Source organism: Anabrus simplex, chromosome 5, assembly GCF_040414725.1.
Source record: "Anabrus simplex isolate iqAnaSimp1 chromosome 5, ASM4041472v1, whole genome shotgun sequence".
NCBI lineage: Eukaryota > Metazoa > Arthropoda > Insecta > Orthoptera > Tettigoniidae > Anabrus > Anabrus simplex.
In genome coordinates, this window is record NC_090269.1 from 6,840,770 (window position 1) to 6,865,305 (window position 24,536).

General features: G+C 39.4%; 1 protein-coding gene across 7 annotated transcripts in view; it reads left to right on the forward strand.

The window, feature by feature from the left end:
* Tlk (Tousled-like kinase) overlaps window positions 1-24,536 on the forward strand; it is an 883,856-nt gene that overhangs the window by 92,269 nt on the left and 767,051 nt on the right. For 6 of the 7 annotated variants that reach the window (XM_067146736.2, XM_067146743.2, XM_067146741.2 and 3 more), the window contains exon 2: window positions 9,539-9,602. In XM_067146736.2, the coding sequence (XP_067002837.1) occupies window positions 9,572-9,602 (31 nt within the window). In that variant the 5' untranslated portion in view covers window positions 9,539-9,571. Of the gene's footprint in view, window positions 1-7,546; window positions 7,566-9,538; window positions 9,603-24,536 lie in introns of those variants that run through there. The other variant, XM_067146738.2, reaches the window with a different exon arrangement.

The window sequence follows — 24,536 nt, forward strand, 5'->3', positions numbered from 1 at the left end:
TTTGTAGACCGAGCAATTCGTTGTGTGGTTTGGGTCATGTAGCTATCAGCTTACATTCGGGAGATCGTGGGTTCGATCCCCTCTTTCAGCAGCCCTGAAGATGGTTTTACTTGGTTTCCCATTTTCACACCAGGCAAATGCTGGGGCTGTACCTTAATTAAGGCCACAACACCAGGCGAGTTGGCCGTGCGATTAGGAGCGTGCAGCTGTGAGCTTGCATCCGGGAGATAGTGGGTTCGAACCCACTGTCGGCAGCCCTGAAGATGGTTTTACGTGGTTTCCCATTTTCACACCAGTCAAATTAATTAAGGCCACGGCCGCTTCATTCCCATTCCTAGAGCTTTCTTATCCCATCGTCGCCATAAGACCTGTCTGTGTCGGTGTGACGTAAAGCAGATTGTAAAAAAAAATACAAGATCTCCACTCTTTAGCACTAATTCCTTAATTCTGAAATAAGAGGTAGACTCTCACTCTCTATTATGTTTTGACAAATTTTTCAGAATTGTGTTACGTGAGTGGGAAGTCAGTGGACTTGTGCTGTAGAAGAACACATCTATTACCAAATATGTGAGAAATGTGTGTCTCATCCAATCCAGTACAGTTTTTACTGAGGAGAAATTGTAGCGGCAACACTAAATGCTGGGAAGGTTGTCATACAGATTGCACGGGCAAAGGAAGCAGCGTAACAGTGTTACATTTCAGAAATGTTTGACTGTACGAGGGGGTTTCAAAAATAACCGGAGTGATTTTATTCAAATTCACTTATACAGACCTTCAAAGAATTCTCTGTCAGACACAATACAGTGGTTCTAGCGTTCAGTCCATTGTTCAAAACACCCCCTGAAACCCCTTCTTGATAGTCTGTTGAGCATACAAGCAACTAATCTCATTTTGTTCCGTATTGAAGATACAATAAGTAAAATTCTTTCAAGAATAAAATTACTGTGTCCACCTATTCAATACAATTATATTTTGTAGTGATTAAATCCTACATGAATTATAAACACTAGTTAGGAACATGTTTTGCCCTATTTTTGGGAATCTTCAGCCTAATACTAATCTTAAGGTCAAGTCTTAAAACTATTAGACATTGGAACTTAATACTAACTACCATGGTCTTATGCTAAATTCTTTTGCAAAAGTGGTCTTATGCTAAAATTTTATTCTTGAAAGAATTTTATTGTTGAGTGTACTCCAAATTGCATTGTTTACCTCTCAATCACTTTGAAAGTGATGACCCCGAAGTTCTGTTTTCACTGCAGGAAACAGAAGTTGCATGGTGCTAGGTCTGGTGACTAAAGTGGATGTGGCATCACCTCAGTGCCCAATTGGATTATTGTGTCTTGTGTCTTGATTGCTCGATGCGCAGGTGCGTTGTCCTGGTGCAGGATCCATCCCGTTTGAGCAAAGTTTGGTCTTTTTTTCTGCGTTTTTTCTTTTCAGTGACACCTTTAACACTTCAGTATGTTGCTTTTTCACTACATGATCGCACACAATACCCTGCTTATCAAAAAAGACAAGGTGCATGACTTTCCCTGCACTCGCCAGAACTTTGGCCTCTTTGGGTCGTGGACTGGAAGGATGTTTCCATTAGGCACTTTGCTGTTTTGTCTCTGGATCATAATAATGGAACCAGGACCCGTCATATGTGATAACGCTGTTCAAAAAATCCGGTTCCCACCAAAGTCTCCCTTCCCATTCTTGACATGCCATCACACGGTGAGCCTTCTGTTCATCATTCATCACACGTGGCACCCACTTTGCTGAAACTTTTCTATGGCCTAGAATATTGCGTATAATGTCTTTGGATGATCCATGTATGTATGTATGTTTAGTCATCAGCCCGAAGCTGGTTGGATCCAATACAGCTCCGCCATCAGCTGTCATAGATGGCCTAGGCACCACTGAAGAGGCGTACGAGGGAAATGAGGAGTGAGGTAGTTACCCATTGCTTTCCTCATCGAGCCAGAAGTTGCTATTACATATCAGTCTGCCAAGCCCACTGAAATGCATGCACCAACCAACCCTATGAGCAACAGTTTCACACCATTCATAGCAGAGACTGGCTGCATAAGGAATGACATTACTATCATCGCTCATACCTCAGTCACTTTCATATTGTCAAAGCCAAGGATAAGACAGAGACAGATCAATGAAGGTAACAAAATTGCTCTAGCCTATACCGGAAGACATAGTGCACTGTAAACACTAGGTCCCACCAGCAAAGGCACTGGATGATATGAGGTGTTTATCATTCCAGCAATTTGTTCAATGGTTAAACGGCGGTCTTCCCGCAAGATGACATCACTTGTGTTCACATTGATGTCGGCTTTCAAAGTTGAGGGTTTTCCGGGGCGTGGAGCATCCTCAAGATCAGTTTTACTCTCCTTAAGCGCTTGTGCCACTCAAAAACTCGCATCTTTCCCATAACTTCCTATCTGTAAGCTTGTTGCAACATTTCCACTGTTTGTGTCCAGGAGAACACAAAATCTAAATAGAAGCGTGCTGCTGCAACTTGAGATCCATGTTGGGTACAGCGAACACTGCTTCCTCAACTGCTCCCCTGAGGCGAGTGTACCACCACATGCAAACCCCCCCCCCCACACACACACACACACACACACCCCTTCCTATAATACTGCTGTCTTCACAGGGTCTGGTATGAAAGCTGTCTTTACCATTTTATAACTAAAATGACACGAGATATTTGGACCGAGTGAGTTGGCTGTGTGGTTAGGGTCACGGAGGTGTGGGTTTGAACCCCAGTGTTGGCAGCTCTGAAGATGGTTTTCCTGGTTTCCCTTTTTCACACCAGGCAAATGCTGGGGCTGTACTTTAAATAAGGCCACGGCCGCTACCTTCCCACTCTATCCCTTTTCTATCCCATCGTCCCCATGAGACCCATCTGTGTCGGTGTGATCTAAAGCCTATTGACAACATATTTGCCAAACATGACATTTCCATGATTTGTAAAGCAAAAGAAAAATAAATTCTCTGAACTCTAAATATTGATATATTTGATTCTGTACTTAAGTTAGTTCAAGAAACTTAACACTGAAATAGAGCATTTCAGATTGGATATAACCTACAGTTTATGGATCAATGTTCACAATGTATAATACAGAAAATTCCTATGAAAAAGGAAAAAATTAAAATAAATGCACCTTAGTCAGTACAATTGAGTATAGCCTATATTAAAAAAACTTCAGAGGTCATTATTACGAACTTTGGTACTTGTTTTTGGCTAATATTTAGGGCATCTTCTGCCAAATATTAAAACAGTGAATGGAATAAAATAGAAAAGTATGTGATGTAAAACTGAAAATAATTAAAACTAACCAAAAAAAATTCATATAAAAATGTCCATTTGATGAAATATGTATATTTTTTACAAGTTGCTTTATGTCGCACTGACACAGATAGGCCTTATGACGACAATGGGACAGGAAAGGGCTAGGAGTGGGAAGGAAGTGGCCGTGGCCTTAATTAACGTACAACCTCATAATTTGCCTGGTGTGAAAATGGGAAACCATGGAAAACCATTTTCAGGGCTGCCGACAGCGGGGTACGAGCCCATCATCTCCTGAATACTGGATACCGGCTGCACTTCACAGACTGCAGCTATCAAGCTTGTTGAAATAAAAATGGAAATTAGTCTTCTTCATGAATCACATCTTGAATGTTGGAGACAATACATTTTTGTTATTTACATCTGTCAGTGTTAATAATTGAGGACAACCACTGATGTAAGTAAAGCAGCGCACTTAGTGTAAAACAAGGGCAGAACCTCTTCCCAGCCAGAACAAAACACGCACTTTGTTATGAGAGGGATGTTGCAGATCTCTGGCGACAAAGGCTGAAATCCCGTAAGCAGCTAAGTATCTAATGGATGCTGGTTTCAATTTAAAAGAGGGATGGAAAGAGCAATGGTTTCATACAGCTCCGGAGTGGCCAAGCCTCTGTAATCCAAATCATGCCCCAGCGAACGTGGTCATCACTAAACAGGTTTTGCACTAATTGTGGAAGATCTGCATTCTCCCTTCACCAGTTGGGCTTCAGGGACTTTCCAGTGTGTGATTGTGGTGCAGTGGTCCAGACCATGCATCATATAATGGACGAATGCCCTCTGCGTTCTTATAGTGGAGACCGGAAAGACTTTGCTGATGTCTCAGTATCCCTAGTGCAGATATCCATGTGTAATTGTTCCTTACTTAGTACCATGTATTCTTTGCAGGTTTTTCTTTTGTATAATATTGTTTATACTTGTCCATTCTGTAAGTTCCATACGCTTAATAATAATTGGCAAACTTGGTGCTATAATGTAGCTCTTTACCATATCTGGACTTGTAATGTGGTGGTACATTTTACACATCCACATCACACCAACACAGATAGGTCTTATGGAGATGTCAGGATAGGAAAGGGCTAGGAGTCTGAAGGAAGTAACCATGAAGGTATAGCCCCAGCATTTGCCTGGTGTGAAAATGAGAAACCGTTAAAAACCATCTTCAGGGCAGCCGACAGTAGGCATCAAACTCACTATCATCCAAATGTAGGCCAATAGCTACGTGACCAAAACTACACACATACCGAGCTCGATAGCTGAAGTCGCTTAAGTGCGGCCAGTATCTAGTATTCGGGAGATAGTGGGTTCAAACCCCACTGTTGGCAGCCCTTCCGTGGTTTCCCATTATCACACCAATCAAATGCTGGGGCTGTACCTTAATTAAGGCCACGGACGCTTTCTTCCCACTCCTAGCCCTTTCCTGTCCCATTGTCGCTGTAAAACCTATCTGTGTCAGTACCATGTAAAGTAACTTGCACCGAGCTCGATAGCTGCAGTCGCTTAAGTGCGGCCAGTATCCAGTAATCGGGAGATAGTGGATTCGAGCCCCACTGTCGGCAGCCCTGAAGATGGTATTCCGTGGTTTCCCATTATCACACCAGGCAAATGCCGGGGCTGTACCTTAATTAAGGCCATGGCCGCTTCCAATTCCTAGGCCTTTCGTATCCCATCGTCGCTGTAAGACATATCTGTGTCGATACGACGTAAAGTAAATAGCACAAAAAAAAAAAGTAACTTGCAAAAAAAAAAAACAACCCACTACTACACACCATATCCACATGCAGTAGTTGTGGAGTGTGTACACACATTAATTTTTTTTGCCCTTGTTGTAATTCCCATGTTTATATGTGATCGCGTTTCCTTCTTCAATCATTTTCCTTGATGTCTTTCTCTTGGGCCTCCTCCTCTGTTGTCCATCACTTCTCTCCCAGATCGTCAGCTACTTTGTTCTTCCCGCCTGTTTTCTTTCTAGCGACAGTTATCACCCCAACTCAACTGTCCCGCTTTCCTCACTCTGTGGCCAAACCATCTCAACCCATCTTCCTGAATCTACTTGCTTATGATTTCCACCTGATGCAGTCATTTCTAATTTGGTCTTTCCTTTTTTCTCACCACACATCCATTCTCCTTTCGGTCACCTCCATCTTACTTTCTTGATGCCTTTTGTTCGTCCATGTTTCAGCTCCATCTTACCACACTCTTGCACTCAGCCAGCCACACTGTCTATGTTCAGTCCTCCAATTCCAGGTAACAGTGGGTAACGTCTTGTCCAGCAGTTTTATGGAGCTGTCTTTTCCATTCATGACCATGTATTCATTCGGTCTTTGGTTAACTTCTTCTCATTCCTCACTCTTCCAGTGTTTTCCTCCATTGGTCCAATTTCTCCTCAACCATTTCCTGAAATGTTCCCCTAAGTACACACGTTCATTCATCGTTCAAATTAGAATTGTTCATTTTTATAGATGACACAGCATGAAGATAATGTTATTTTCTCAGTGTAACCTGTAAACTTTCACCCACCTTAATAGATAGTTTTTAAGACACATTTTCACACATGTATTGATTCCCAGTTGGCAGCACTGTAGAAGGTTTTCTGTGGTTTCCCATTTTCACACCAGGCAAATGTTGGGGCTATACCTTAATTAAGGCCACGGCTGCTTCCTTCCAACTCCTAGCCCTTTCCTATGCCATCATCGCTATAAAACATATCTGGGTCGGTATGACATAAGGCCAATTATTGAAATTATTGAAAAAAATTAAAAAATAGAAATGTATTGATTCATTAATTTTATTGCAATAATTAGATTGTCTCCGTGTGTTTTACATTCACAACCTGTTCGCCAAGTTATAAAGTGTTGGAGCTGCCAAGTTACGCTGGGACAGTGAAAAATGAGTTGATCAAGCTTTGTAGTGATTTCCTTCTTCTCTCTGCTTCCTAGGGGTATGTGCTATCTCTGTAAATAAAATTTATGTTTTGACTGTACACCTCAAAATGATCCGTTTGTTTGTCTTAAAAACCTTTTCATGTCATAAAAAGACGTTAAGAGACCAGCAGTTGAATTTCTGCGTATGTCAAGTGAAAACTGTTCATCACCAAAAAGTAGTACAACATTTTTTTACCTCAAAAGAAATCACGTTATTCCACTGGCTGATGAAATGGTCACTTCCATTCTCGAAAAAGTGAAACCTCATCTGTTACACACTTTGGTGGATGCAGAATAATGTCACTGCACATTGCTGTGAAGAAACTGAGGCACACCATAAAGTCGAAACTCTTCTTCACGACAGTGCCTGCCTCCTTACAACCCATCATCGATCTCTAATGCAGCCAGTCAGTGACCCACCCCACACCTCCCAGCATGGCAGACCAATAGGCTAGCAACCACTTCATTCTACTGAGAGCTTCGCTGCTATCAAAGTCAGTCAGAACCCTTGACAATACGAAACGCAGTCTTTGATGGAACATCGCGATCATCACATGCTCCTAGACCACGGTCTACGAGCCCGGAAAACACTGATATGATTTGTACCACCGGCCGTGAAAGCCACAGTTGCTATATAATGGAACTTCATTGGAGTATTGTAACTATTTTGTGAATGCCCTCCATTAGTAGCTGGAAACGAAGTATGGTGCCACGTGTTCCGATCATCAGTCCTATTACTTCAATCTCTGAAAGGTTGTATTTCAGTTTGTAATAGGGAATTCTAGGTTCGTAGATCTCTAGGTTTACCTCTTCTGGTTGACCTTTGTGGTATTCAAACCATACAGTTCGGTCTATGATGAAGCCTTTTGGGCTGTGTTCTCAGAAGGCTATTATATCGATACGACGAACTGCAATCTGTGAACTACTTCATGAACATTAAAGGCTTTCTTCCTCGGTTCTTTGGCTATGAATGATCTAATTTGATGATGTTCAGTGTTTCTGAGAAACTCTCTCTGTTTGCAGGATCCTAGGACATGCATATACCGGTAATATCTGGCTCCTTGGCTGAACGATCAGTTCAGAGGGTGCCCAGTTGATTCCCAGCTGGAAATTTTAACTATGTATGGTTGATTCTTCTCGCTCAGGGACTGGGTGTTTGTTTTCATCTTAATACACTTCGCTTCCTCTGCGCGCAACACAGCACACCACAGAAACATGCCAAGTACATCTCTTCACAAAGGGTTGGCGTCAGGAAGGGCATCTCACCGTGGACAAGTCGATATCCAGTGCTGAAGGTTAGGAAGAAGAATTGTTAAATAAAATATGTATTTTAAAAATCTATCATTATTCTGTGACCTTTAGATAAAACCACGTTGAGTCAGATTGAATAAATAAATAAATAAATAGAATATATCCAGGTGACTGATTCCATATTAGCTGTTTACCTGATTACAATTTCTGGGGCTAACAAATTCATTCATAAGACTGGACAGCCATGAGCCGTCCCAACAAACTTACTTTTCAGCTTTATGCTTCATACGATGGTGGAATAATTGAGGTAAAATGGAGTTTGGAAAATATATAAACACTGGATCGCCGCCTCTAATCTAGATTACCCCAGGGGACAATTCCTCGTTGGCCAAGAACATCACAAGCAGGCAATCGGATTCTGGGGCACCTGCCGAGAAGGGCGTAGGAAGAATTGGAGCTTCTCAGAACCTCAGTGAAGATCAAAGCTAAAAGAGTTTTCAGAATGGGAACCATAAACATACACACGATGACAAAGACGGGCAAACTAAAAAACAGATAAGACGAGATGAAAGAGGGAAACACCAGGGGAGTTGGCCATGCGGTTAGGGGTGTGCAGCTATGAGTTTGCATCCGGAAGATAGTGGGTTCGAACTGCACTTTTGGCAGCCCTGAAGATGGTTTTCCATGGTTGTGTCCATGTGACATAAAGCAAATAGTAAAGATTGAATAGAATGGGAGATAATACTGACCCTTGAGTTAAACCATTATTAATGATCTCCACCTGCTTCTTTCACCATTCAGAAATACAGTGAGTCGGGGCCGATGACCTTCGATGTTAAGCCCCTTTAAACAAAAAGCATCATCATCAATACAGCAAGTCGATAGTTGGATAGCATGTTGTTTAGTAAGCATGCTAGCTTCTGACAAGGGATGACTTGAACGAACTTGAGCAACAGTCCCTCTCTCCAGACCGTGTCATAGGCTGATGTAAGGTCGACAAAAGCTGCAGCAGTCTTCAGTCTTTTCTCGAATCTTGCTTTAATCTGTGTTGTCAGTGTTAACACCTGATCACTACGGCCCGGATTTAAAAAAAATGCATTTACAAATGCATATTTTGAACGTTAGTGCCTATTTTGAACATTAGTGCATATATAGTTACATTTTTCTCTTATGTGTGATCGATTATTTAAGATTTCTGAATGAAATGAAAAACTTGACTGTTCACGAGGAAGACTTCTTCAAAAATGAGGGTTTTGTTCCTTTGTCTCTTCCTCTTGATGGTAGGGGGAGCTGTTCCAGCCAAGGCATTGGTCTCGGGCATTCAGTGAAAAGTCTACATGTCTCGTTCCTTGCAGTGTCCACATTTTTAGCACGTGCCTACTTGTACCATACAGAGCTTGCATGCAATTGGGTCGATGACCTAGATGTCAGGCCCCTTTAAACAACAACAGGCAGCAACATTGCATGCAATTACAACATTACTTCGGTACAAATCTGTAGTGTTGATTGTCTTTGTAGCACCCAAAGTGGTTTAGGAATTACACCTCCCAAGTTACTTGAAGTTTTCTGAGGTGGAATGCACGTATTTGTGTTTTACTTGGTTTAGGCTTGAGCTGATTCTTGTGATTGTGGATTTTGTCCAGGTGCTGCTCAAGCTGCACTGGGGTGCAGTTGCAAGTTCATCAGCGTAAAAAATCTTCTGCCATTGCTGGGGAGTGGCTGGTCATTGGTGTAGGGCTAAAGAGAATAGACAATATCCCTCTCCCCTCTTTTGTTCCATTTGCACGTTACAGAGTTCTGATGTATAGGCAGTTCATGTGCTTGGATGTTGTAGTAGATTAGAAAGAGTTGTGTCTATCTATTGTAATGACCAATTCATGAGGAGATCAACTAGTTTACATGTTGATTGATAGCTTAAATCTGATTTACATTGTTAGCCCTGTAAAGGTTCCGTTCTCTTCCCTTACTTGGATATTACAGAGTCTTGGGTTAATGTCTGTGTGTTTTCTCTTTCCAGGCCTCAAATGGAACTTAGCTTTTAAAAGAGAGTATGACTGAGAACCGCTGGAATTCCGGAGGTGGTAAGTTTAGAAACTCAGTAATTGTTTATTAATATTCCTTGATAGTAATATGTTTACTTTGTAATTTACAGTAACAGTGACCTTTTCCATACTAGTGGCTCTTGTCTCTGTTACTCAGAAATGTACTTGAATCTGTTGATGCAGGAAGGTCTGTCAGTATTGTTCTGAATGCACTGTTTGTTGTTCTAACCTGTCTGTAATTCCTGTGTTCCTAACTAGAGGGCACAGTCCCAGTATTATTTATTTGTTTGTTTGTTTGTTTGTTTGTTTGTTTGTGTGTGTGTTTAGGATCGTTACAACCTCCTACGGGTTATGATTACACAACTTCCTTGATTGTTGATTTTATGCCAATACTTCTCCATTCTCTGGCCTGCTTTTGCTCATTCCTCATCCGAGAACACCCTAGTTGTTCTCCTCGTTTCTCTACGAACAGATCCGTCACCTCCGCACTGTTCTGATCTCCCTCCTCAATGCCACATCTTTTAAGATCCTGATGAACTTCTTTCAGCCATGGAACTTGGGTCTTTCTTTTTTCCTGGAAGATGAGGATCTTATTTGCTGGGCGTTCCGGTCCCATTCTTCTCAGGTGTCCGTAGAAAGTCAGCTGCCTTTTTCTTACCGAGGTTGAAATGTTCTCACATTTTTCATACAGCTCTTGATTTGATCTCAAACAGAAGGTAAACTCGTTTGATGTTGCTTTCTTGGGTCCCAGAATTTTCGTCAGAAATTTATACTTTGTATTATTATTATTGTTGTTGTTGTTATATGCCTTTTTCATAGTGGCAAAGTTAGGACTCATGGTTCTCTTGTAACCACACTTCTTTAATGGTGTAGGCCTACATATGAGAAAAATATTCATAATCTTATCTTAAAAGCTATGGTTACAAACTGAAAGTAACATGACACAAAATAACGTAATCGCAGTAAACGTACATTCACACCACAAGATTGATTCGACCTGGTGATACACATTGAGGAGATGCTCACGGTAAGATGACCTAGTTCCATTCACAGCAAAGAAACTGCTGCTGACCTGCTGAGAGGGATCATACTGGTGGAAAGAGGATAGGAAATTCCAGTTCTGAAGATTATTAGGGAATATTCTCGTTTAATATTCAAAATATTAATACTGCCACATACAGGTTTCTATATTCTAATTTTAGAAATAAAAGCTGACAATAATAAGGGGGTAATATGAACATCATAGCGTGTAACGAGAAGATAAATCTAATACAAGAGTTCATAATACATTGTAATCGGTTTGAGTCTGTGCTGAATTCCTTCGATCGGTGATTATATTCCAAAATATGTGAGCAGGCCAAATGAAAACTTTTTTCAGTTTTTTAACTGAAAATGGTACAAAACTGTGTCATTTTGCTATGTTCAGTGCAGATCCTCCAGTGTTTACAAAGTGCATGGATTCTCCTAGATTTGATTGTCTGTGCAGTCATTCATGCATCCTCTTTATCTTCATCTGAACGAAACGTCTTTCTTACCTGTGCCTCTTTGAGTGCTGATTTTCAAAATGCTGGTCTTGGCTGGTTGCAACTGTTGAACTGGGACCACTGTCATATTGCTGCTGTGACAAACTTTCATCGCCATACTGAATCACCACATTCATCAGTTAATTTCAAGAGGTTTCACACCTTCACTATGCAGAAACCGATTAACAAGACCACTGTTCTTCTTTCGCTCATGTCTGAATTGGGACAGCCATTGTTACATGGATACTTGGATGGTGTGTGCTTATCTTGATTGTGCTGCTGCATATAGGATATTTGTTAAAGCCTTTGTAACAGTACTTACTGCCAACTGACAGAATCATGCTGCGGCATTTCAAATTTTCATTACATGTTTAAGGTTTTCACTTGACTCCCGTTTGTATATTGTATCTTGTGCATCTCATAGCATATAAACCTCATCCAAACAAAACGTCTTTCTTCCCTTTGCCTCTTTGAGTTCTGATTTTCAAAATGCTGGCCATGGCTGGTTGCAACTGTTGCACCTCATTCCTGCATAATCTGCATTCTAGGTTCTCTTTAGAATTGCCATTTGGTTTACTTAAAAATTTTCTTCACAAGTAAGAAGTGCTACTATAAATCTTAACTGAATTCTACTGCACTTAAGTAGTTCTTCAGTTGTTTTTTTATGGTCCTCTAATAAGTTTCCCATGTTTGAGTCCTGTGATTGCTTTCCACTAGCTCTAGATCACTTCTAATTCTGGTCTTGGTAAAACATGATCGATATTGTTGTTGGACAGGTTTGTCAGGTTCTTTTCCCTTTATGCCCTCGTGACCCAGGACTTGTAATGGATTTAACTCATTGTGCTTTCTAAGGTTCGACAGTGCACTGAGGTCCAGAAGTCACTTTTGCTGCAGGTAATTTGTATTCATTTAGTAGAGAAAATTACTGCAATTATAGTTGAAATAAAGAATTTGCATGTGAAATTTATTCATCTGTCTCATTTTAGTATTGGTTGTGTGTGTGTTTCATACTTGTGTTTCTTAGTGATTATCTCTTCTTAGGTCCTCAATCTGCAGAGTATAGAACCCAGCAGGCGTATGATTATTTATAAAATCAATACATCTGATAATTTTATTCTAAATACTGTATTGTTGTGTTAAAGGATACTCAGATACCGTCCACATACGTCTCTCACAAATACCTCTTCTGTAGTTTGTTCATAATGTTGTTGATAATTCTTCTTTTTTTGAAACTACATTGTCAAAAGTCTAGCCTATATGAATTAAGAGATAATGATTCCTTCACAATTTTACAGTCCTATGCTGTTTGATTCATTTCTCTGTGTTGTCATAAATATAATTAAATCATCATCAAAATCTCTTCAGTTCTAATTTGTAGTCTTTCACAACTTTAAATATTGTAGCTTTATCCAAATAACTAAATAGATGGAATTGAATTGAACTTTCTGATAGTTTACATGCCACTGAGACTGAAAATCTCCTGTATGCAGTATATTCATAAGATGCAAGTCCCAAAATACAGTATATATACTGAATTAATGCATAAACTTAATTAAATATTTAACTTAAAGCAAACTTACATTAGAATTTTGCTTCTGAGACCAACTCAAATTAAAACATACTGGTAAAGCTGCAGCAGGCTTGGCTAGCTGGTAATGGATGTGATATTGTTTTCAAGATGAAAAGCAGCCTTGGAATGTTGAGAAATCCCAAACAAGATCCAAACTCTGGTAATGATATTAATGACGGCTCACTCCTCGGTGTTACATCAGGACTCACAAGAGCAAACAAATTGCAGTCTGCACCACAAATCCAAATAAGTTGAAAAAACTAGTATAATTGTTCCACCTAGTCAGTACATTCAAATGTATTCATAATTCAAAATTGCAAAAACATTAGATTGAAATTAATAGCAGTACATGTTTCGGCCTCATTAGGCCATCTTCAGCTGCTTCAAATTAATGTATTGAAAATTACAAAATATGAGTCAAATTTACATTCATATGATATACTTTAAGATGAAATAGATGTGTGCTAAAACATCATTAGATGAGAGGTTTTTCTGACTCCGTATTTTACAGCTCCTGCGTTTTTACAAACTCAATACCCTTCCCTGTTTAGTCCATGGTAGCACGGTTTGTGGTTCATTGCGGCTAACAATTCTGAACTTTTTCATTAGTAGAGTTAGGCTGGCATTCGGAGCTTTCTGGACTAGCTCGATTCCCAGCGTAATTGTTGAATCGATATAATATAGCAGGAAATGTTATTAAAGTAAACTTTTAGATTTCCGTTAATGCCGCTACATCCGAGCTAGCAATATCCTTTAAAACCTAATACCAACAGAGGAACGAAATTCAGCCGATAACACCACAGCCATTTGATACGTATTTATAGCTTGGGTTGTAGCTTTAGGATAGGGAGTTGTATTGTCCGAACTCCTTATGATGTTCCTCCGTAGCTAGTTCCGCGTCTGGATTTAAAGTTAGTCTACACCTTGAACTGAAGAACAACACGGATAGGCTCTACTTCTTTTCTACCAGAGGTAGGATGAGTTAATTTAGAACTATCACGTTCTTCAGTCTGTTGAAACTAATTTATGGATAATATTGTGACATTACGCGGCACTGTTGGGTGACAATTGTGCCATTACGCGGCATGCAATCGCGTCGAGCCCCGTCGATTAGCACTGGGAGCACTCTACACTCAGGTTCTTAACAGCTTCTTCTTGTTGTGGGGCTATTTCAGAGAGTCGTAGGTCTTTATGTATGCCGCAGCTAGCTAATGTGTCCATATGAATACGTGTCGCGTCTGTGGTGAGAATCGGATTTGGAATCCTATCGGGCGGCCTGGTTTCTGAATCTCTGCATTGAGGTTATCAATTCGTCGCCGTTCAGTCTGCATTATCTATTTTTATAATTTGTGACGTACATGCAACGACCATGACTTTTGTTTTACGTTAGAGTTATTCGTACTTCAATATGACCTTGAGATTGCCATTAAATGTACAGGTAAGGTTGCTTACATCTATTGTATAATGAAAGGATGGAGATATTCTGGATCGGATTCCTTTTATTAATTTAAGTGATCCTACCTAACTAAGACGAAACCAAAGCGTGATCTTAATTTTAAATATCTGGAATCATTGATAATGACACAAAGACGGCTGACGTAATTTAGGCCTATTTCAACATAATGCAGTGAATTTGAATTAATTAATCCTCATTTTCCAAGAGCTATTCAAAATAACGAACACCAGCTTACATTTATTCATTAATGTACCTGAACCTTGAAATTAACAATATTATTTTCGAGATCTCGTTTTGAAACCTGTTCCGTTTGAATGTATCACCTATATGCTCATATTCTTTTTATTTTGTTCTTTACTTGTTTTGGGTACCCTTTTCTTATTTTCATATAATGGTTACATTAAGAGAAGTTTAATTTTATTTACGGCGAGTCCAGCTAGTAATAATGCCTTTTTTTATATGATATATATCGTAACTAAAATCAATAAACATCACCATCCTAGCTAACTTAAGCTGTCCCGATGAGGCTCGTCTTGACGCAACAATAGCCACACTCCCATCCTCGCACATACCTTCGAGGATCGTATTTACTTAATGCTACTGCATAAAATGAATAATCAGAAACAACACATATATAAGAACAAGAAATATGCACACTCAAATGTCAACAAACATCACATTATATCTCTACTATTCAAACTTAACTACTATGTCCCTGAAGTAAAATACCTAACCTAACCGATATCATGGCATGTGTCCTCGTAGTTATGTGCATGGCAGGCTTTATACATGCCGCAAGCGCATCGCCATCGTACCAACTGAAAATTCTAATAACTGAACGTAAATTCCGAATATGGCATCCGAAGTGTCGAGATGATCGATTGATCACTGCATTTCTCGTTACCGGATATGGAAAAATCAAATGTTGCATTCATTTAAAGCATCGAACACAATTGGCACAGGCCAGGAGCTGTGACGTTTGATTGTTACTACGAAGCTCTCCTCGAATCATTCAGCGAAATGTGGAGTTCATTATTTTAAATTTTGAGTGAAAAAGGAAGCAAAAGAGAATTATATGAATGGCATTCTTCAAGAGGGTAATGACCACAAAGGGAAATGGAAAAAGCTGTATTCATATATTAGGAATCAAAAAGGAAAAGGAATCCAAATTCCTACAATGGTGGGAGAAGGGGGTGAACACTATTTAACAGATACTGAGAAAGCAAACCTCTTCAGTAGGGAATTCAGAGATTCAGTAGAAGATTGTCAGGACTTGGAAACCATAACAGAAGATAGAGAGGGAGAGACACATAGGGAAACAAGAAGCTTCTCATTCACAAATGAAGATATTTTCAGAGAAATCCAACTGCTTCAGCAAGGAAAAGCAGCAGGAAGTGATCAAATTACTGGGGAGGTATTAAAGACGATGGGGTGGTATATAGTGCCTTATTTAAAATTTATCTTTGACTATGTCATAAATAATAGTGTAATACCAAAGGAATGGAAGGAATCTATAATAATACCAATTTATAAAAAAAGGAAACCAGAGAACTACAGACCAATCAGCCTGACCAGTATAGTTTGTAAAATACTGGAGAGTTTAATAGCAAAGTACATCAGAGGGATATGTGATGATAAAAATTGGTTCATGAGGAGCCAGTATGGATTTAGAAAGAAATTTTGTTGTGAGGCACAACTGGTGGGATTTCAGCAGGACATATCAGATCAGTTGGATTCAGGTCAGATTGCATAGCCATAGATCTTTCCAAAGTCTTTGATAGAGTGGAACATGGAAGGTTATTAAAGAAATTGGAGGGAATAGGACTGGACGTAAGGGTTATACGTTGGATAAGAACATTTCTAAATTCAAGGGTTCAGAAAGTCAAAGTAGGAAATTATATATCACAGGAAGAGAAAGTTTGGAAGGGAATTGCACAGGGTAGTATAATCGGTCCGTTACTTTTCTTAATATACGCAAATGATTTAGGGAACAGTATAACATCGAAAATAAGATTGTATGCAGATGACATAATTGTTTATAGGGAAATAAATAACATTGAGGATTGCTCAGAATTACAAAGGGACCTTGAGAGTATCCAACAATGGGTTGAAGAAAATAATATGAAGGTTAATGGAGGCAAATCAACTGTTACAACATTTACAAACAGGAGCTTTAAAACTGAATTTGAATATACTTTGGATGAGGTAGTTATCACAAAAGATGGCAAGTGCAAATACTTAGGTGTGAGATTTGAAAGTAATTTGCACTGGAAGGGTCATGTTGATGACATTGTTGGGAAAGCATACAGATCATTACATGTCATAATGAGGCTACTTAAAGGATGCAACAAAGAATTAAAAGAAAAAAGTTACTTAAGTATGGTTCGTCCATTATTGGAATATGCAAACAGTGTTTGGGATCCTCACCAAGAATACCTAATAAAAGAACTAGATGGTGTGCAGAGGAAAGCAGCAAGGTTTGTAACAGGGGATTTCAGGAGAAAGAGTAGTGTATCAGAAATGTTAAAGGAACTTGGTTGGGAACCTTTAAGTAAGAGAAGGGAGAAAACTAGACTTATAGGATTATATAGAGCCTATACAGGAGAAGAAGCATCCGTGAGAGGCTTCAGTTGGAAAATAATTATATTGGTACAACTGACCACAAGTACAAAATTAGAAGAAAATTTAGCAGAAGCGATTGGGGTAAATTTTCATTCATTGGGAAGGGCGTGAAGGAGTGGAACAGTTTACCAGGGGTAGTGTTTGATCCTTTTCCAAAATCTGTACAGATATTCAAGAAGAGAATAAACAACAACAGAGAAAATAAATGAAATGTTAGAGGGCATTCGACCAGTGCAGGATATTGTAAATAAAAAATGTGTGTGATTAAATTAATTCCATCCCCTGGTCTATGGAGTTTGGACAGCCCAAGTAGGGGACTGCCTGTAGGGGTGAAGTACAGTGGGGACTTCGAGGGCCCTGGGACCACTACGGTAGCTGTGAAGGCCCTTCAGGAACTCTGAAAAGTGGTAGCAAAAGGGGCTCTGGTTAAGACGCAGCAGGTCGTTATGCTACTTATGTTCCAAAATGGGTAAAATATAAATATGTAAATAAATTCAATGTTAATTTTAATCTTATACCAGTTGTATATTATTATTAGAAGTAATTTCACATATTGTATATGAGTTGACTATGTTTGTAAGATATTATAAGTAGAATTTTGTAAACAATATAAATTTATTAAGGATGATGTATGTGTTTAATAGAACAAATTATTAGCGTAAATTGTATAATATTGTATTCTAGGAAAATTTTCTTTGCCTCTTGTTAATTTAAAATTTAGTGCTTGACAATAATGTATTTTAGTGTACCATTTGCCACCGAGGTGGACACCTCATTTGCAAATAAAGAGATTTTGATTTGATTTTGAAAAAGGACACTATAATCGCTAGAAAAAACGACGTTTTAATAATGGTACTGCGCTCGATATTAATAGACATAGTTTCCTTTTCCTATATTTACATATTCAAAGAAAACTTGACACGTAAGTTTCGTCTTACATTGTACAAATATACGGGCTTGAAGCGTGCAAAGTACGATTTACAATTGAAGGGGTGGGGGAGTTTACAAAATGTGGCATCTACAAAGATGTAAATTTTCAGGTGAGATTTTTAAACAGGGTATTTTCGCAGCTAATATCAGTTTAGAGAATAGTGTATAAATGAAATAATGGATATTTGATATGTTTTAACTAAATTTCTAAATTAACCCTAAAAATGACACATTTTTACAAACGTCAACATCTGCGCACTTTTACTATCAGTTTCTAAACTTCTTATCAAGATTTTAAAGAAAAAGCCTAGTATTATTTGACATTCAACGCATATTGTTCCGTGAAACGTAGAATAATAAATCTCAGGCATGTATATGCCTTTGTTCTATTGTATCATTGAATATCTGTCCAACAATATTGTCAGTAATAAGGTAATAACGAGCACAGGACACTTCACTTCAGAATATTTCCCCTAAGGGTAATTTGAGGAGAGGTTGATTTTCTTTAGTCGAAACAGAGATATAGTGAATCTTCCTTTGTTTCCTTCATTATTTTAAAGAACCTTTTGTCCGTAGTTTATGGAGACTGTAGTCAGTCCTGATTTTGTTCTTTTCTTCTAAATTAGGGGTGGATTTAGTTTTCAGTAAGATCTTAGCACACACAGAACAGGTTCTGAGTTGGTTCAGATGGCAAGTGAGAGCGACAAGAATAATGGACTTCTCGACAATTGTATTTTAATTATTCCTCTTAACTGTGATTTGTTCTTCATCTCTTTCCTCGAGTCTTCTACCTCCACGATTTTCTGTAGGAATCTTTCGTGTCGCAAAATCTGTTGTAGCTAAACGCAATAATCTGCGTTTTGACACGCTCCGAATGCTAGCAAGTGTGGGTGCACATACTATTTGCATTGTCGCCATTTTCCCTTTTCTCCTGATATGTTACAGACACTGATCTTTTATTCCTTACTTGTTCATGCTTTGCTGTCCTTCTTGCAGGTTCTGATACCGTTATTTAACCCTCCAGCAGGCGCGTAACAACTGTACATGCCAGGCGCGATGTGTACTTTATACCCCACACCTTAACATCGCGTAACATTTTATTTATCCCCATCACTAATAATTGAAAAAAATTACCTTATCATACCCTATAATAAGTGAAAATATAACAATAAAACATACTTGCTCTCTTGAAACCTTTTCACACAAGCAACTTCTAACACAGATATGCACAATGCAAGTTATGTTCTCCGTTCCTTCCATCAAATCCGTAAACTAAATATTCACCTTCTTTGCTGTTGCAAGAATCACACGTGTACGTAACTTTTACTAGTTTCTTGCAAGCAAACTGCAGGAAGTACACAAATGTCTTTTGCTTGATCAGATAAGCAACATCCATCACGTTTCTTCACTGGTCCATCAGGGTTTATTTCATCTACTGAAGGTCTACGATATTAGATGCCAGTGATTTTTATGATCGCTCTGTCTATGCGGTACGGTTTCATAGCAGATTAAAGACAATAATTTCAGGAAATTCCTCGTGGTTACCTTAGAATGTTCAGGATTAGAACAGTAGAGAACTTGACCTTTTATACCAGCTGTGGTCAGCAATGAGTAAACCACTGCCATAGGCCATCACCTTTTAATCCGTGAAATGCTGTAAATATTACCCATTTGGTCAATCGTGTCTACGTCTCCCTTGGTCATATAATAATCCTTTATTATCACAGATTTCCTAGTTTCAAAATCGATTTCTGGTGTATCGTGCCTTGTAGATATCAGAGTTATAGCTCGGTTCTTTTTATGAAGTGAGACCTTCTTCCTCAGATTCAGTCTCATGGTCACTTCTGATGATGACTTCATATTTTTAATCTGATCAGCACTGTCCAAGTGGTCTTCCTCTGTTCGTGAAGTAATTTCGCTATTTTCTCGGGTGCCAATGTCTTAAACATGCGAAAAGTATTTTAACTGAAGAAATAGTTGTTAATAGTGTGTTTTAAACAGTGGCGTGTTTGAAAATATTCTGAATTGCTTACTCCATCGCATGTGTGGGGTACAGAGCCACTCAGGTTCCGGGAATCACATTCAACAACAAAGGTCACACTGAAGATTAGCAGAGAAGAAAACTGTGTTGCCAAGTTGCAACAATTTAACAGTGGTGTACTTTATAAAGGAGTAGAGTAACTAGAGCATGGGACCCTCACCAGGATTACTTGATTCAAGAACTGGAAAAAATCCAAAGAAAAGCAGCTCGATTTGTTCTGGGTGATTTACGACAAAAGAGTAGCGTTACAAAAATATTGCAAAGTTTGGGCTGGGAAGATTTGGGAGAGTGGTCTCTTTAAAAGTAGGAAAGATCACAATATGAAGAAAAAGCTGGAATTTAGGAGGACAAATTGGGGCAAATATTCGTTTATGGGAAGGGGAGTTAGGGATTGGAATAACTTCCCAAGGGAGATGGTCAATAAATTTCCAATTTCTTTGCAATCATTTAAGAAAAGGCTAGGAAAACTGCAACAGATAGGGAATCTGCCACCTGGGTGACTGCCCTTCATGCATTGATTGATTGACCCCAGCGCACCTGCAAAAAAATGTGTTCCTGTTTTATCTTAGTATCATTTTGTCTAAAATTAACTAAATCATTGAGGGACATATAAGCTGCAGAGCAGTTACTACGTTTCTTTCCATATTCTTTTTTTTTTTTTTTTTTTGCTAGGGGCTTTTCGTCGCACCGATACAGATAGGTCTTATGGCGACGATGGGATAGGAAAGGCCTAGGAGTTGGAAGGAAGCGGCCGTGGCCTTAATTAAGGTACAATCCCAGCATTTGCCTGGTGTGAAAATGGGAAACCAGGGAAAACCATTTTCAGGGCTGCCGATAGTGGGATTCGAGCCTACTATCTCCCGGATGCAAGCTCACAGCCGCGCACCTGTACGCGCACGGCCAACTCGCCCGGTCTTTCCACATTCAGCATGCACATTTATATAATGCGAATAAGCTATATTAGTTTCTGTACCTGGATCATCGAACTTCAATCGTTTCCTCGCAGCAGACGTGTTCTTGCATGTCTTGCGCCCTCTTTCAACTTCCTGGACAGGAGAAATAATGTATTCAGACATTTCCCAACAGTTCACCTTCTAACAATGATGCTATTTTGCACACACTATTGTTGCTGAAGTTGAAACAACAATCTTACCGTTCTGAACTGTGAAAAAGAGTAAATTTAAATAAAGAATATCAAGTTTCAGTAAGAGATGTGTAGATGTTTACTTTTGTAAAAACCCGTTGCCAGTAGATGTTAAGTTTTATGAAAACTCCTTAACTTCATCGACTTTTTACATCAGCAGGTGTTAATTTTAGCTAAATTTCGACTACGCCAATGAATTCAGCTGGTGCTAAAACATGAGGATACACCAAGTTTATGAAACCACCTCCTTAATAACTGCTAGTCCACCGAAATGTTATCTTCTTTGGTGAATGCCGGCTAGCTTTCTGCCTGACGAAGATTTTCGTGTTCCTTGGAGGGCGAAAGTATGAAATTATATTTTTTATACATTTGTACTGGAATGGAAGTTGGGAAATTTCGAAGCTCTCATGACAATTTGAAGCTGCGGCGTGGAGTGGTCATCTTACTGGTCCATCTTAAAAATAGTTATGATTTTTCATTGTTCTTACTGGGTGATTTATTTTCTTATTTTTAATTTGGCTAATGATGGACTAAGGTGTCCTGGAAGTGATGTTTATTTTGTCTGTGGACATATTAGTTGTGTTTCCGCTCACACCGTTGATTGTTCCACGGATATAATTATTTATCCTGTTGTTAAGTTGTAGGGCTTATATGTTTTCCTCCGCCTCGGTTATGTTAAGGCATTCAGCCTCCCTCCTTATGATTGATTTTTGCTTAATTCTAGGAGCGATCCTTCCTTTACGTTTTTTTCTCAATTCGATAGTCGTCATTATCATCTTCCTGATCAATAGGCGCTAATGAAATCGCCAGGTAGTTCTTTACCATGACGGTTGAACGATATTTCCTCGTCAGATATCATCGCCGTTGATAGCTGCCTCTCTGTATAGGCGGTAGAGTGTCGGCCTCCGGATCCCAGGACAGCGGGTTCAAACACGGCAGAGGTAGTCGGAGTTTTGAAGGGCGGAAAAAAAGTCCATTCGACACTCCATGTCGTACGATGTCGGCATATAAAAGGTCTCTGGTGACACATTGGGTGTTTCCCCGACAAAATTAATTAAATCTCAGCCATAGACGCCCAAGAGAGTTTCGGTTTTCTCGGTCTGCCATCAAGTAGGCCCTGGGCCTAGAGTAAAACAGAACGTCGAAATTGACGAGCAGACAGCCAGATGGCGTCAAATTGAAATGTCTGCACACGGGAGCTGAGGCCATACGATTATTATTATTATTATTATTATTATTATTATTATTATTATTATTATTATTATTATTATTATTATTATGCGTGAATGGTCCCTTTCGGAACACACGAAGCTTTATTTATGATTTCGTTTGCGGAGGATTCAGGATGCTTTCATCTGTTGACTCAAGATCCTCTTCCTTTCTTTCGTCCACTTGGTGCCTGCTCTTTTTTGGTACTTCATTCTCTGGAGTAACATCCCAATTGTCAATTTTCTTTATATATGTGTGTATATATTTTGATTCAAAATTTCTTCAGGTTGAATTTGTGCGTTCTTCATGTCCGCTTTTGTTTGTTGTATCCAAGGAGAATTCTTCAGTTTATCAACTCTTTCAAGAACTTGGTGGGTTAATCTGGTTTCTGGAAGCCTGTTAACATGTCCATAAAATTTTAGCCTTCTTTTCCTGAGGTATGCCGCAATATTAGATAATTTTCCTGTGGATTTCCTGGTTTGGAGGCGGTGCCCTTCTTCCGTGTGTCTTGGTCCTAAAATTTTCCTCATGATTTTTCGCTCTTCTTTTAGGATATTTTCCAGCTCGCCCTTTCTATGAGGCGTTAGAGTTTCCCCTGCATATAAAGCCTCAGGTTTGATTACGGTATTGTAATGTTTAATCCTAACGTGGAGAGACATATATTTTTGTTGTAGATTTCTCTTGTTCTCCCGTATGCTCTTCTGAGTTTTTGAACACGGTTGTGTTGGGCTATTTTCTCTTATCCGGTTGGATCGACGATTTCGCCCAGGTAATTGAAGTGAGGGACTCTGTTGCTTTGTCCATATTTTGTATTGAGACTATGGATGTCTAGTTTTGAACAGAAAAATTCAGTTTTCTGGAAGGAGATATGAAGTCCGACCTTTCTGGCACATTCTTGGAGAATTTCAGCTTGCTTTATTGTTGTGACTTCATCGCTGGACAAAAGTCCCAGGTCATCCGCGAAGGCTAAGCATGGAATTTCAAGCTTGCTTTTTTGTGTCCCAATGTTTACTGGGTTCCATCTATTTTGTGCTTTCAGTTCCTTTTCTCATTCCCTCATCACCTTATCTTGGACGAGGTTGACGAGGAGGGGTGACAGTCCATCTCCTTGCCGGACACCAGTTTTTATCAGGAATTCGTCTAAGATTTCTCCCATGAATTTCACTCTTGACTTCGTGTCAGTGAGGATCTGTTTGGTCAAGTTTAGCGTTTTGGAGTCTAGTCCCTGTTCTTTCAGGGTGCTGAACAGAGATTGACGATCAATTGAATCATAAGCCTTCTTGAAATCTACGAAGGTACAGATGATTGGAAGGTTTCTGAGGGTCCTGAATTTAAGAGCTGTTTTGAGGTTGAAGATCAGTTCAGTGCACGATCTGTGACGGCGGAACCCAGCTTGATATTCACCAATCTTATGCTCGAGTTGTTCTTGTATTCTTTTCAACAGGCATGCAGAGAAAATTTTGCATTCGACTTCAAAGAAGGAGATTCCCCTACAGTTGTTGACATCAGTTTTGTCTCCTTTTTTGTGAAGTGGGTGAATCAAGGCACATTTCCAGTCTTCGGGGAGTTTTTCGTCTTTCCAGATTTTCTGTATGATTTCTATTAAGTTCTTTGGACCAAGATTCTTAAGGAATTCACCGGGCGAGTTGGCCGTGCGCGTAGAGGCGCGCGGCTGTGAGCTTGCATCCGGGAGATAGTAGGTTCGAATCCCACTATCGGCAGCCCTGAAAATGGTTTTCCGTGGTTTCCCATTTTCACACCAGGCAAATGCTGGGGCTGTACCTTAATTAAGGCCACGGCCGCTTCCTTCCAACTCCTAGGCCTTTCCTATCCCATCGTCGCCATAAGACCTATCTGTGTCGGTGCGACGTAAAGCCCCTAGCAAAAAAAAAAAAAAAAAACTTAAGGAATTCTGCAACAATCCCTTCTCTTCCGGAGGTTCTGTTGTTCTTTAGTCATTTAATGTGGCTCTGAATTTCTTCCTAGTTTGGTGGAGGTGATTCTGGGTGAGTGAAACTGGATGCTTTTTGAAGAAATCTTTCAGTGGGTTCGAGGCAGTTAAGAAGTTCGGAGAAGTACCGTGCAAGTTCTTGGGAGTTTTATTTAATAGTAAGCGCCAATTTTCTGTCTTGTTTCCTGAAACATAAGTTCTGTGGAATGTATCCTCGGATTTTTTCTGTGAATGTTCTGTAGAAATGCCTTGTGTTGTGGTTTCTAAAGTTTTGTACAATTGAGTCCTGTTGTTCTTTCAGGTGCTTTCTTTTTTCTTGCCTGATGGTTTTGGATACTTGTTTTCTGGTCTCATAAAATTCTCGTTGAGTTTTCTGGGATTTTCTACTGTTGTATTTCTGAAATACAGATTTTCTTATCTCTATGTTGATTTCCACCAGGGGTGTATTGTATTACTTTTTAAGGGTACCATTTCTCGTGCCTTCTGGATGATTTTGGTGTGGAATTATTCCCATGTTTTCGCTTGTT